The 15702-nt window shown below is 41.1% G+C and overlaps 1 protein-coding gene across 3 annotated transcripts in view; it reads left to right on the forward strand.

Annotated features, from left to right (window-relative positions):
• The window catches only part of LOC149255292 (uncharacterized), a 92053-nt gene that overhangs the window by 45576 nt on the left and 30775 nt on the right, over positions 1-15702 (forward strand). For all 3 annotated transcript variants that reach the window (XM_089457198.1, XM_089457199.1, XM_089457200.1), the window contains exon 2: positions 12218-12297. In XM_089457198.1, the coding sequence (XP_089313324.1) occupies positions 12218-12297 (80 nt within the window). The remainder of the gene's footprint in view (positions 1-12217; positions 12298-15702) is intronic.

Below are 15702 nucleotides of genomic sequence, written 5' to 3' on the forward strand. Positions count from 1 at the left end.
CCGAATTTCAAGACTGTTGCAAGAGTTTGACCAATGTTGATTGAGCACTTTGACTCATCCTTTGATTGCGATTTTTGTGGGAAAATTTCGTTTTTGGCAGACCGTACAGTTTGGCACAGGGACCGAGAATGTTTGGGCACTTTGACTGTAGGGCTGACTGTAGGGTTGACCGCACAGTTGACCAATTTTGACTGCAGTTTTCAGGACTGTTTTGGGCTGATTTTGACCTCCTTATCAAGCCGAGTTTGATTGGGTATGATCGAGCTCCAAAAAGGAAGATTTGTTGTCGCGTTAACCATCTTTGACTTTCTGGTTAGGGCTGAATTTCGCTGCATATTTGACAAAGCTGTTTTGATTGTGATTTGGCAAATCAATTTTTCAGTTTTGTACTCTCTCTCTTTGCTGAACATTTGATATAATAATAAGAAGGATTGATCAAAGGGTTTTCCCACATTGGGGTTTTTCCTTGACATCCGCCAAATTTGGTGTCCTCTTGCCTTGGCTTGTCTTCTGCATTTTGTTTCATGTTCTATCTACTGTTATCATCAATGTGATTAATGTGTTTGCTATTGAAAACTAAATTGGAAATTGTCATTGGGCTAAAGGAGCATTGAAGTAATTGTGCTAAAGCATAGAACATACCGTTGTTAACTATAATTAACACCTCCTCACATGGATGGTGAAATTTCACAAGGGAGGAAGGATGCATTGAGGCAGATATTTCAAGATAGAGCATCCCTTGATGAGGTGGAGGATGCCTTTGCAGAGTTTTCCACTGGCACTGGGTGATTTGCATGCTATGATGTCATTAGAGACAAGGGTGCTAAGAAGCCCTATTCTTGGTGGGCAACTCATGGGGCAACAAGCCCTCCTCTACAATAGTTAGCCATGAGGCTCCTCTCTTAGGTGACTTCATCCTCTTGTTGCGAGAGGAATTGGAGCACACACGGGAATTTGTATAGTGTCAAGAAGAGCAGGCTTGAGCATTCCAGCGCAAAGACAATGGTGTATGTGCACAACAACCTTCATATTATTTATAGGCAGAGCGATGAGTGGTAGAACTGTAGAAGGGAAAGACAACGATGTGGGATGTCTTTCCTGATGATATGGGTTTGGACAACAACGTTGAGTTGGCATTGGCCAACTTGGATCTTAATAACTCAGTGCTAGAGTCTGTTACTTTTGATGATGGTGATACTCTTGAGGGGTCATCCTCCACACCAACAGATGTAGAGATTACATTGGATACAGACAATGATGTTGATTTTGATGATGATGATTGATGAGCTACCTACTACCTTGTAGTTGTTTTGTATTTGCTATTTCTATTTGCCATTGACATTGCTACTACCTATGTAATGTTGATTTGGGGTAGCATCGGATGTGCTCTAGGCCTCAAATTTTGCAGGGAGGCTTGGGCACATGCATTCCAAAGAACCCAGAAACCGTTTTGGGAAATTCCACCCAGAGACGATTTTATTAAAATAATTAATATTTTTAATGGGGTTCCTAAGTCTAAACTTAGGAAAATTAAAATATTAATGGGTATTAATCTAATTGTGGGTGTAACTTCTAGAAAAAGACGGAGATCAAGTCAAAACGATCTGAGCCTTTGATTAGGAGTTAATCTAGGTCGTTGGTTGTCCAACAGGAAGATATAAGAAGGGGCTTGAGGGTCATTTGGAAAATACACCAAGAGAGATCAAGAAATTGATTTTTTGAAGTGAGAAGTTCTTAGGAGGAAAATTCGATTGAGGAGATTTCTTGCAGCAGAGGGGTAGGGATAGCTTCCAGAGAGAGTGATTTTCTTAGCCAAAGAATCATTAGCAGAGAGAGGCAGAGGGTAATCCAGCAGTGGCAACGCTGAGCTAGAGGGTCTGACGCAGAGCCATGCAAAGGCGGCGCAAAAGTCAGTGAGGAGTTTGAAATTTGTAGAGGGAATTCGAGTTTCAGAAGCCGGGAGCTGGGGTGTGAGACCGGGAGGCAGAAATCGAATCCCTTGGGTAGCGAATCGACCAGCTAGAGGAGTGACGCAGTCCCTAGAGAGCTTGACGTTGGGCTGACGCAGATAGTGCACAGAGGCAACTAGAAAAGCCGGGGGCAATCAATCTGGGGTTGGATCAGCAAGGATTTCCAGTAATAGTGTGAGGTAACCTCACAATTCTTTCTGCCAGTATTTCTCTCTGTAACTGAATAACCCTGTGAGGTATTCAGAATTTGCTACTGCTTAATAATAATAAACCCTCAGAGTTGCTGGACCGGTTTTCCCACTGGGTTTTTCCGGGGACATTTGTCCAAAAATAACGGTGTCCTATGTGTTTGTATTTCCTTGCTTAATTTCTATGTTTCAGAATCATATGTAATTTGGTGTAGGCTGCTTTAGTAATTTACTTCAATATTTCAAGAAGAAATCTGAAATAAGTTTGTAATGTAATTTACGATCTAGGTGAAGTAGATTCAATTGGTTGCAGTAGGATTCAAGAGATTGTTAGATCTAGGAATTTTCACATGGTATCAGAACGTTTGATCATGATGTGAAACAGGAAGAGCAGATCTAGCACTGAAGCAAGGGTCAACTTGTTGCAGCAAGCAGCAGTTTGAATCCCCTAAGGGATAGCATAGTTCTAGCTAGGAGGGCTATATTTTCGAGGTTGTCTCTCTCTAAGTGAGTCGACAGAGAGGTAAGATTGCTAGATCGAGAATTTGCCAAGGCAGAGGGAGCCGCGCAGAGCCTCAACGCAGAGCTAGAGGGACACAATTTTCTGCACGCTGAGTGCTAGGTAGAAAAGTTGTCAGAAGAAGGAAGCATATCGCATAGTGAGGGAATACTTCCTCAGTGGTTTCTTGTCGAGGAAATCAATATTTCTCATTTGTTGGGTAGTAGAGGAGCAACAAACTTACCAACTCCATTAGGGAGTACGTAAGCCAGCCTAGAAGCTACGCAGTAGGGAGAAAGAGGGAGTTGTTCGACAATTTTCGGAGGATATGGCAACTAGTGGCTTGAGGGATCAGGACAGGTTGGACGGAGCATCCAACTACGTCATCTGGAAGGCTAGAATGTCTTTCCTTCTAGATGAGCATGCCCTCAAGACGTACGTCGACAGTGTGGTGGCTGAACTTGCAGATGTAGATTTGCTGAAAAAGTACAAGGCTGAGATGGCGAAGGCCAAGAGGATGATCCTAGATGGAGTCAAGGATCACGTGGTGTGCCACATTGCTAGCAGAGCAATTGCTAAGGAGATGTGGGATGCCTTGGCCACGTTGTATCAGGGATCTTCCAAGCAACGAAAGATGTACTTAGAGCAGAAGCTGAGATTTGCTCAGATGAAGAAGGGAGAATGTGTGGATCCATTCCTCACGAAGCTGAAGGAGACCCGTGATGAGTTATTGGCTGCGGGGCATACGCCTAAGGATTCAGAGTTAGTGAGACTAGCCCTCAATTTTGTCTCAGATGAGTGGCAAGTCTTTGTCCAGAGTATCCTAGGCAGAGCAGCATTGGCTAATTGGGATGGGATGTGGGCAACTCTAAGACAAGAGGAGTTGAGGAGAGACCTGGTCAAGGTCAAACTTGACGGAAGCAGTGGGTCGAAGCCCAAGGAGGAGGAGGATAATGCAACCCTTGCATCAAAGGGGCAGCCAGGGCAACAAAGACGAAAGAAGGACGCCTCTAAGGTGAAGTGTTTCAGATGTGGCGAGATGGGCCACTATGCATCCCAGTGTCATTTGAAGAAAAGGGACAAGGATGAGAAGCACAATCCTAAGGTTGTAGCTGCAAATATCGAACGGGAGGAGGAGTTCGCCATGACAACCAAGATGCCTCCAGGAGGGAGGTGGGCTTATTTAGAACTGTAGTTTGATAGAGCTACAGATGGGCAGGATCCTTGAGGAGTCCACCTCTTGGATCAATACCTTGCTACAGGAGCCTAATTTTGCAGTAGCAGGATGGACTAGTGTCGGATGGTGCCGAGGAGTGTCGAGGAGACAGTTGCAGTGGTTAGGAGCGCCAGAGTCTGAGCAGCGCAGAGAAGAGTTGACAATACTGTAGGTGGCATAGAGCAGAGGTCAGCAACAATGCAGTAGATTTAGAGGGTCAGTGCAGAGACTATCTGCGGTCAGTTCCAACATTCACGTGGTATCATACTGAACACAGTTAGTTCAGGAATTTTGGACGTTTTTCAGTTGCTTCTCTTAGCAACTGAGTTGCAGTACGGATGTAGTGTTAGTGGCAGTGCTAGCAGCATAATAGATGTAACATTTGAGAGGGAGCTGTAGTATAGATGTAGCATTGGCAGTGGCAATGTCAAAGGCAGTGGTACAGTTACAGCAGCAGTGCAGTAGTTGGTGGACAGCATGTTAGACATCAGCGACGCAGAGGACGATGCTTCAGAGTCAGAGCAGTATGCAGTAGCAGTGTATCGCTGGAGCACATTCGTCGCTAAGAGGGAGTGTTGATTTGGGGTAGCATCGGATGTGCTCTAGGCCTCAAATTTTGTAAGGAGGCTTGGGCACATGCATTCCAAAGAACCCAGAAACCGTTTTGGGAAATTCCACCCAGAGACGATTTTATTAAAATAATTAATATTTTTATTGGGGTTCCTAAGTCTAAACTTAGGAAAATTAAAATAATAATGGGTATTAATCTAATTGTGGGTGTAACTTCTAGAAAAAGATGAAGATCAAGTTAAAACGATCTAAGCCTTTGATTAGGAGTTAATCTAGGTCGTTGTTTGTCCAACAGGAAGATATAAGAAGGGGCTTGAGGGTCATTTGGAAAATACACCAAGAGAGATCAAGAAATCGATTTTCTGAAGTGAGAAGTTCTCAGGAGGAAAATTTGATTGAGGAGATTTCTTGCAGTAGAGGGGCAGGGATAGCTTCCAGAGAGAGTGATTTTCTCAGCCGAAGAATCATCAACAGAGAGAGGCAGAGGGTAATCCAGTAGTGGCAGCGTCTAGCCAGAGCGGCTGACGCAGAATCATGTAGAGGTAGCGCAAAAGCCAGTGAGGAGTTTGAAATTTGTAGAGGGAATTCGAGTTTCAGAAGTCGGGAGCCGGGGTGTGAGACCGGGAGGCAAAAATCGAATCTCCTGGGCAGCAAATCGACCAGCCAGAGGAGTGACGCAGTCCCTAGAGAGCTTGACGCTGGGCTGACGCAGATATTGCGCAGAGGCAGCGAGAAAAGCCGGGGACAATCAGTCTGGGGCTGGATCAGCCAGGATTTCCAGTGATAGTGTGAGGTAACCTCACAATTCTTTCTGCCAATATTTCTCTCTGTAACTGAATAACCCTGTGAGGTATTCAGAGATGTATTCAGAATTTGCTACTGCTTAATAATAATAAACCCTCAGAGCTGCTGCACCGGTTTTCCCGCACTGGGTTTTTCGGGAACATTTGTCCAAAAATAACAGTGTCCTATGTGTTTGTATTTCCTTGCTCAGTTTCTATGTTTCAGAATCATATTTAATTTGGTGTAGGTTGCTTCAGTAATTTACTTCAATATTTCAAGAAGAAATCTGAAATAAGTTTGTAATGTAATTTACAATCTAGGTGAAGTAGATTCAACTGGTTGCAGTAGGATTCAAGAGATTGTCTTTCTCCTATTGGATCATTGATGAATCTGTCACAATTGTGTTTGTATGCATAATGTTACATTATACAACTTACAAATTTTATATTTACAACATAGAATCCAGATCTATCTCTGAATTTGTATCATGAATGAGAATTTGTGTAAGAAATATCTATTTAGTATTAATTTTTAATATATATATATATAATAAAATAATATATAACATGTCCTACGTGTTTAGTTCCACGGGGACTATGTACCTTGTGTTGGACACTCAAATTTGCGTGTCTTGCGTGTCCCGTGTCCCTGTGTCAGGTGACTTAGTATGGAACAAATGCACTCAAAAGAATGGAACCCCTTTTCCTTCTAGTGGTCTGGTTATAATATAGCCTGATAGCCTACTAGTGGTTAGGTTTGACTACCTCAACTCTTAACCAGAGTTACAATATAGGTTCTTCTAGTCTTCCTCATCACAATCATGTGGTTAACCCCTTTTTCATGAATAATGGAGGTTGACGTGGCATCCTCTCGTATTATGGAGGTGAAAATAGGAAAGTCAACTTCTGAGTGACATAACTTTCACATACGAACTTTGATTGATGTGATTCTTATGCCTTTAGAAAGGTCTGTGTGTGTAGAATAGGAAAAAGGTGTTGTGCCTAAAGTGACAAAGTTTAACTCCCCAAAAAAACGTCGGTTGTGTTGAAATTTCTAAGTCTGACACGTCAGAAATTCCTACTGCATTATCTGGTTTATTATCTCCTACTTGTTCTTTCCATTAACAAGTTATTTATAAATATAAATACCGAAATAAACACAAATGCAACCTCAACACATATACAGATCAACAACTGAAATAACTGAGACAATCACACAAGGGACACCGTTATTTTTGGACAATCGTCCCTGGAAAAACCCAATGCGGGAAAACCGGTGCAACAGATATGAGGGTTTTATTATTATGCAGTTTCTGAATACAACTAGGGTGCCAGAAATGGCTCACCCTTCAGAGAATTTCCTTGGCAGAAGTACCTCTCCTCGGAGACAGATATTCTGGCTGATCAACCACTGGATGATCGATCCCACAGCAACTATGACAGCTCCTTAGCTGGACAGCGAAAGCTGCTCCAAGCTTCTCCACTGCTTTGCGTCACTTTCTAGGGACTGTGTCACCCTCTCAGCTCCAGTTTGCCCCACGAAAATCTCCAACGCTGCCTCTTGGCCCTGCGTCAGCTCTGCTAGCCTCTATGCAGCTACTGCTACCTCTGCGTCAGCCACTTGGCTCTCTGTGTCAGCCCTCTGGCCCTCTGCGTCAGCCCTCTGGCCCTCTGCGTCACCCACGCTAGCCTCCTCAGCCTCTGCATCAGCCTTCCCAGGCTCTGCGCTGTCTCTCTGGCACTATCTCTGCCTCTCTGCTATGTATTCTCGGCCTTCTGCCGAACTGCCCCTTGCTGCAACAAATCACTGGTTCGATTCTCTCAGCAAACCCTGCTCTAGAAAATCGAACTAACTGATCAATTTGGTGTATCTCCAATTGACCCTCAAGCCTTCTCTTATACTTTTTTTGTTGAGTCTTCAACGGCCGAGATTAAGTCCCTAATCAATGACTAAGATTAGATTTGGCTTGATCCTTGTCTCTTGGAACGTTTTAACCCAAAATTATATTAATACACATTAAGTTTCCTAAGTTTATACTTAGGACCCCCTTAAAAATATTATTTATTTTAATATCTCCCCATCTGGGTAGAATTTCTCCAAACGATTTCTGGGTTTTGGAGATCTCATGTGCTTTAGCCTCTCCACCAATTTTCATGGCTAGAGCACATCTGATGCTACCACAAATCAATAGTTTGATGCCTCAAAACGCTCTTGAGAGTCGAAAGGTTTCAGACCCTTTTTCCAAACTGGGTCTCACTGATAAAAGTTGTCTGTGAGCTGATTCCTCCACTTTTGCCACTCTGAAAGCATCAAGATGGATGCCAAACAATATAATGATCCATTTCGAATAAAGTTGGTTCCCATTGAGTGCAGTTAGAACATTGATTTAGTGATGTTATGGTTATTTGGATATAAAGTTTGCACAAATTTTCATTAGATTGGAGAGAGTTGCTATTTTTAGTAGTGCATCAATCTTTTAGGAGACATGGCTTGGGGATTTGCATGTCAATTATGATGGTATATTTGAGATCCTTATTGGCTCATGATTTTGATGAGTTACTTTTGGGTGATATGTGTAATAGGGCTATTTTTAGTAGGGGTTACAAGTCATAGCTGGTTACATATTCAGTCTCCTCACAAAAAATCGAGTCCAATGAGGGTTGTTTCATAGGCGTGTGAGATGTTTTTATTTTTAGTAGGTTTTGCATGTCGATTATGATTGCATATTTGGACTCCCAAAAGAACCAAAGTTTGATGAGGATAATCTTGTGGACATGTGGACAATTTTCTATTTTTAGTAGTGGTCATATAGGGATGACATGTGGCAACCTCTAGTTGTGACATGCAACATCTTGTGAGGATGACTTGTGGCAGGATCTTGATGCATGGATGAGTTGGAGTGATATGATGAGTCATCTGAGTTGAACTAGGCGTGTTAGCGAGTTAACTAGGTTGCTTGAGTGAGTTAACTACAGACTACCGAGATGCATGCATGGGTCTAGGAGTGACTTGGCATCTTCTAGAGTTAACTAAGTTACAAGCATGCCTAGAGGAGTCTATGAGGTTTTCTTTCAACTTATCGAAATGCATGCGTTCTCTTCTCTTCACTGTGCTTTAGTCTAACTCTCTCTCTCTCTAGTTTGACCTTAGTTGGACTAAGATTATCTCCTCTTCTCCCATGCACATGGCTAGTCCATCTCTACCTCACCCTAGTTATTCACCAGTTGAACTCCAATGCATCCTTAATTCACTGCATTTCTTTTTAGTTCAGCCAAAGGGCATGGTTTGTCTACTCCACTCATCTCAGTGGTCTACTCCATCTTCCTGTTGATTTTTGGGTAGCATCGGATGTTCTCTATCTCTAAATTTTTGTTGAGGGCTAGAACATATGAGATCTCCAAGACCCAGAAATCGTTTGGTGAAATTCCACCTAGATTTTATTAAAATAATTTATATTTTTAATGGCGTTCCTAAGTCTAAACTTAGGAAAATTAAAATATTAATGGGTATTAATGAAAATATGGGTGAGAAGCTTCTAAGAGATGAGGATCAAGTCTAATTTAATCTTAGCCGTTGATTAGATATTAGATCACGACCGTTGATTTCTCAACAAGAAAAGTATAAAAGGAGGCTTGGGGTCAGTGGGAGAACACACATAGGGAGAGCAACACTTGAGCTAGATCGAAATTCTAGGGCGTGGTTTGCTGAGAATTTCAGAGTAAGCTTCTAGTGCAGAGAGGGGTAGTTCGGCAGCGGGAATTTTTTCCAAGGCCGAGAATACATAACAAAGAGGCAGCGCAGCACCAGGGAGAGAACGCAACTCCAAGAGGGTGACGTAGAGGCTGGAGCTGACGTAGTCATGCAGAGGCAATGTTGGGGTTTCTATGAGGCAGATTGGGCATCAATTCAACAGATCAATTTCTGAGTCGGGAAGGCTCACCGGGAGGGTGACGCAGCTCCTAGAGGAGGTGACGTAGTCCCAACGCAGAGCTGGGAGCAGCCATCACTGCATAGCACTGGGGACAACGCAGTCACCTGTGGGGTTTGTTCATCCAATTGTTGGATCCGCCAAAATATCTGTCTCCGGATAGAGGTACTTCTGTCGAGTTTATTCTCTGTTGGGTGAGCCAGATTTGGCACCCTAATTGTATTCATAAATCTGCATAATAATAAAACCCTCATATCTGCTGCACCAATTTTCCCACACTGGGTTTTTCCGGGGACGTTTAGTCCAAAAATAAGTGTGTCTTTTGTGTGGTTGTCTCATTTATTTTTCAGTACTTGATCTGTATATTGGTGTAGGCTGCAGTGTATTTGCATTAATATTTTCTGAATAATTCTGAAAATAACTTATTAAAATGAAGAACACAAGTAGGTAATGCAAATCAGTTTACTGCAGTAGGATTTCTGATTTGTTAGATTCAAAAATTTTCACACGTCCTTCACTTGATTGTCAGTCTTACTCCACAACATCTCCACTCCATCCAGAGTGCATGGCTTCTCGCTAGTCTTTAGCCACTTAACTGAGGTAGACTCCTAATCAAACTGAAGTGTATTAACACTCTTCCTCTAGATTGACTCTACTCAAACTATACTTGAGGACACTTCAGCTTGTTTTGACTCAGCTACTCCCTAGTTTAACTCAGAGCGCTTGACATTTTACTCTTTTTGGAGATTACAGGATTCACACTCACTTGCACTGATGCGTACCCTCTCTTGTTGATAGTTAGATGGCAAGTTCACTCCACTCATTTGGATAATGCACATGAGAGGGGCCTTGTATGGTTAATTCAACCCTTTCATTCATCAATGTGCATAGGAGGAAGATGTTGAAAAATGTGTAACCAGGTTTGGTCTTCATAAATATGAAATGTACTTTTGATTCTTGTATATTGTAAAATGAAAGAAAAAATATTATTGTAATTTTTGAAGCATGGTTTTCATGCTCAAGGTCTTTTATTTTAGAATTCAAGCACCTATTGAGTGCTTCTAGGGTTTGTCCTAGGTCAAGAAGTCAACAGAGTCACTGTGATAAGTTGAAGACCCCATTAGGCACATTGTAACTTGTAAAAAGAATTATTTTTGTATTTAAAATTGTCAAAATACCTTCCAAGACCAAGTCGGCTTCTTTTGAGGAGCCACCTCCACCTTAGAAGCCTATATAAAGGAGTAAACTCGACCTCCTTTGGACATTCTCTCACTTCTCATCATCTATGAAAAGGAGAAGCACAAGAAGGCTAGTGAAGAAGGAGAAGGATGAAGAAAGAAGGTTTCTGGGCTAATTCTCTCTCACATGTGCGAAGAAGGAAGGCTAGGTTTTACTGCTTCAAAGTCGAAATTCTCTAATTGCTGGAAGAGGATCAAAGTTGTTGGAAGAAGGGCCTAATAGGTCACCTACTAGCCCTAGACAAAGAAGCAAGCCAAGCGAAGTTGCTGGGAGGCCTTGGAAGGCTAAATTTCGCTCACACGTGTGGATGCAGTAGTAGTTGTAGGGGGCCGAAAATTTCAGACCTGCAGTAGAGGCCGAAATTCTGTAGCTGGGGGTCGAAGTTGTGCTGCTGGAAGAGATTTGACTGGGTTTGACTTGGACAAAGGAAGCACATCATCAGGAAAGGTCGGACTTGGTCTTGGAAGGGTATTGGTCTTGGTTTAGAGGTCTTGGAATTTGTCAATTGAAGAATCTATAAGAAGAGGAGATTTACGGGTTTTCCTCTCAAGTGGAGAGGTTTTGGCCCTGGCTTGCAGCCTATATCCTGTGTTCTTGTGTACTATTGTTCTTCTTGTTTTGGTAGCTGTTTGATGATAAGAACAAACATAATAATAAGAGAAGAAGCTAATAAGTAAGAAAAAGTAAAAAGATATCACAAGCAGTTATCAAGAATAGAGAAATCATCCTAACTACTGCCCTATAGATTTCTCAATAGAAGACTCATTAAAAGCAGGGGTTCTTCATTGTTTTGAAGGGGCCTTTTCTGCCAGCAGCAGATTATTCTTTTTCTCTCTATTTGTCTCTTCCAGTATCTAGTCTCTTGTGCAGGAATATCACTCTCAGGTTTGTAGTTGTGTTATTGGCACAACTAGCCTCCTGGCTTTTGTAAAATAAAGCTCAGTTTGATCTTATCTGTCTCTCTGAATTTGTTGATATTTTGATGATTTCTTGTGCAATATTTTAGAAGTTCTAGGCCTTTTTCTTGGTAAAAAATCTGCTATTTGAAGTTCTTTCTTTCTATGTTTTATTTCGCTGCTAAATGCTACTGCTGGAGATAATTCCACCACTTTATCCACAAATTATTTTATAACCCCTCTGGCCAATTAGTTTCTGGTCAAAGGAAATCATTGCATGCTTGTTTCATGTGTTTATTTTGCATATCTGCAGGAAAAACATTGCATGCAAGGCTAGGGACACCCCCGTGGTTGGCGAGCACCAGCCCAAATAGAGAGAAGAGTTTGCATGTGACACAATAGGGAAAATTCTTCTAGATTTTGCACTGAGATTTTCTATTGCAGATCTACCAAATCTTTCACCTTCCAAAGGGATAAATTTCTGTGCTGACAAGTCTGCAACACTTCATTTTCAAGACTATGTCTCCTTGCAGACTCTTCAGCTTTGAGGGTTTACTTTCTTGGTTTAAAAGCTTGCTGTACTCTCAAGTCCTTTTGATTTGTTTTGGTCTTTTGTGGACATTAATATGCATTTCATTTCAAAGAATTTAATGGGAAGATGGCTTGATTAGAAATTGGGAATTCAGATTTGTTTCAAGACACTGCTATGGTCAGACAGGACTAAAAGAATTTAATTGCATTTTTTGAAGTTGTATTTGTATGAAAGACAGTAATTTTGGAAAAATATTGAAAACACTGTACTGTACACAGGAAATTTCTTAACAGGACAGACTATATGGACATCATTTTGGTGCTACCACTATATTACCATGGTTTAGAACTAGTTTTCCGTATTTTGGCTTTTGATATAAGGCATTTTTTGAATCAGGTGTTTTCAGCACTTGGTTATTCGAGGTTTGCTTCCTAATGAAGCTGCTGATCTGGCATTGAAAGTGGCTGGTGGAACTGGTATATTATTCTTGTTTTCAAGTTGATTTGAATTTCAAAATATAAAGCTTACAGTCAATTTGTCAACCACGTCTGGGAAAACATAGCATATTTCTGCTATGATTGTTACATTGTTTGTGCCATTTTGTCCTTTGAAACCTTTGTTTTGAACAATAATCTTAATTTGAATCTCCATATCTAATCCACACAGTGACTTTGTTCTTTTGTATCCTCTATCTGATGTGTGTTCAAACATTAAGTTGCATTCATGGTGTATATATGTTCTAAATCTAGGAATTCTTTGTTATATGGTAGGTACAAGTTACCTACAAAACTCCTGTTTAGTGTTATGGTTGGGTTATTGGGAAAATCATTCAGAAACGTTTCATAAATTTTGTAAGCTATTTAAATCTGTGATCCTAATTTTTTTTTCCAAGGAAGACACCTTGTGGGAAACCCTCAGAGTACTTCACCAGGATCTGTGGATGGTAAATGGGGTAAACCATTGGCCCTGATTACAAAGCCTAAGCCCGAGGGGATCAAGAAAGTCAAAGCCTTGACCTCTCCAACTTTGGGGAAGAGATTTCACATTTGGCTCATGACCACTTGAGCTAACCCTTAGGGCTCTGTGATGTAAGTTTATATGAAATGATCTTCCAATTTGAAACCTTACAAATAGTTTAGAATATGCTATTGTCAAACTTAGAGGAAGGGTGCCATGGTCAAATTCAGAAATGAATTTTGAGCTGAATATAAGAATTATATCTGATTTTCATGAGAATTGAGTCAACTGAACAATGAGAGAGTGGGTCAAAAAGAATTTTTCTAATCAAAGGCATAAATCAAAGTTGTGAAATCTTCAAATAACTAGGTTCAGCAATCTATAAGTCAGCAATGGATGCTTAATGTCACGGAATGTGTTCTTGACAGTACTGTATTACCTTTAGGACCATAACTTGTGCAGACTACATTTCAAAAGATGCTCAACAATAAGAAAGAATAATACCATGGTTTGCTTGTGTTCTTACGTGAAGAACCACAATGTCATAATACCAGCTGCAAATAAACCACAATACTTGTGCTATCCACTTCATGTCGACCTAGAATTTGGAATGTGAAAATTCGGAAACCCAAATTCTATTGCAGAGACTGAAAATTATTCTCCTAATTGTTAATTAAATGTAACAATTTATTTACTGTTTCCTACAACAAATAATGAATAACTCACACTACAACCTACACAAATAAAACTGCGGAATAATAAACGCTGGAAGAAATGCTATCACACACCTAAATTTACACAGTTATTTTTGGGCCAATGTCCCCGTAAAAACCCAACTTGGGAAAACTGGTGCAGCGATGAGGGTATATTTTATTATGCAGTAGTGAAATCTGAGTACATCGATGGATGCCCCACTGGCAATCCAAACAACAAGAAAATTTGAGTAAAATACTGAAGGGAATTACCCTTCTCCCACAAACAATCTCTGGTTGGACTTTCCCTATCAGAAACTCGGCCTCCTGGAGCACTGTGTCAGCCTCTACGCTGCTTTGCGTAGCTGGATGGACGACTTGCTTCGCACTGGGCTCAGATGAAGCTGTTCTGCCTCTGAAAGCTAAGAAAATCATCTCTCTGGCCCTCTGGGACTCTTTCCCGGCCTTTGGAACTGAGAACGATTTTTCTTCTCTCCAAATCGATTTACCTGATTGAAGCATTGCGCAATCCCTCAGCGCTGCCTCTCTCGGATAATTCGACTCACTTGCTGCTACCTCTCCAGATGTGGAAAATCTTTCCTTCGGATCACTGCCCCTGCCCCTCACTCACTGCTTTGATCTCACTAGCTCTCTCTCTGGAAATTGACTGCTGCTACTTTGGAAATTGATCTGTTCATGAAATCGAACTGCTCAAGTGTATTCTCCAAGCCCCATTGACTTCTTTTTATAATCCTCTGTTGAGACTTCAATGACCAAGATTAAATCTTAATCGATGACTAGGATTAACTTGAAGTCGATCTGTGTGAGTTTCTAGAACATTCACACTTTGACTTAATTAATTCTGATTAATTAGTCATATTCTCTAAGTTTAGACTTATGAAATAATTAAAAACTAACTAATCTAATTAAGTCATTTCTACGCGGAATTTCCAGAAACGATTTTTGGATTTTGGAGATCTCCTGTATTCTAGCCTCTCCACAAATTTTCGTGGTTAGAACACATCTGATGCTACAAAAGCTAACATGGAATTGCTCCAATTCTCATCTGCCTCAATTCTAAGCTCTCCCCCTCAAAGTTGGAAAAAAGACTCCAGTATTTTCAGCTATGTTTTTTGATTGTTGAATGCTATCTCTAAAATATGCACTGCAATATTAATCAAAGTCCAATAGTTTAGTACAAACCCTAGGGAAACTCGAGAATATCACCCATTGTCACCTCAGTGATCATTGTCCTCACTTTAGGCTGGCTCTTCTCTGGTGGAGGGGGGAGTTCCTGATAAGACTATAAATCTGTCTTTGCAAACCTAATGTAAAAAGCCATATCTCTAGAATGAAAATATTTTTGGATTTTAGCTATAAAGGGAGAAGCCAAGGAAGACTTAGTGCCTTGTTCTTTGGGCAAATTGTTAAGTTATGGCATGTTCTATGCTTATAACAATTTACTTCTTTTTCTTATTATATTCCACCGAATAGCAATCACATGTACATAAAGTAAAGTGCAGATAGAACATTAAACGATCGACAGAAAACAAGCCAAGACAAGAGACACAAGATGTGGCGGCTAGCCAGGGACAAACCTCACAATGTGTGGTGAAACCCTTTGATCAAATCTTCTTTTATCTTCAATAATTCAGCAGAGAGAAATAGTACAATAAATCTGATTCATATCAGTAGTAGCAAACCCTAGATCAGTAGCATTAGCATTAGCGGCTTCATTATCAAACTAGGGCAGACCATATCTCACAAACCGACAGTCGGATTGACTTCACTCCACCACCAAAAGTTTCGGATTCCAGAGGAGGTTCAGATGAACCTACATCGCAGTTTAGATGAGGAGATCTTCTAGGCCATGCAAGTCAATCTTTACTTCTGCAGTTGCAGCTTCAATGTCAGCAGTTTCCGGCTTCAAACTAGGGCAGTCGATATCTTGCAAACCGTTCGTCGGATTGACTTCATTCCACCACCAAAAGTTGCGGCTTTCAAAGGAGGTTCAGATGAACCTACAACGCAGTTCCAAAGAGGAGATCTTCTAGGCCACGCAAGTCAATCTTTACTTCTGCAGTTGTAGCTTCAGTTTCAGCAGTTTCCGGCTTCAAACTAGGGCAGTCGATATCTTGCAAACCGTTCGTCGGATTGACTTCATTCCACCACCAAAAGTTGCGGCTTTCAAAGGAGGTTCAGATGAACCTACAACGCAGTTCAGATGAGGAG

This window comes from Pinus tabuliformis, chromosome 7, assembly GCF_031772625.1.
Source record: "Pinus tabuliformis cultivar Carrire ecotype Pingquan chromosome 7, CPIR1, whole genome shotgun sequence".
Lineage (NCBI taxonomy): Eukaryota > Viridiplantae > Streptophyta > Pinopsida > Pinales > Pinaceae > Pinus > Pinus tabuliformis.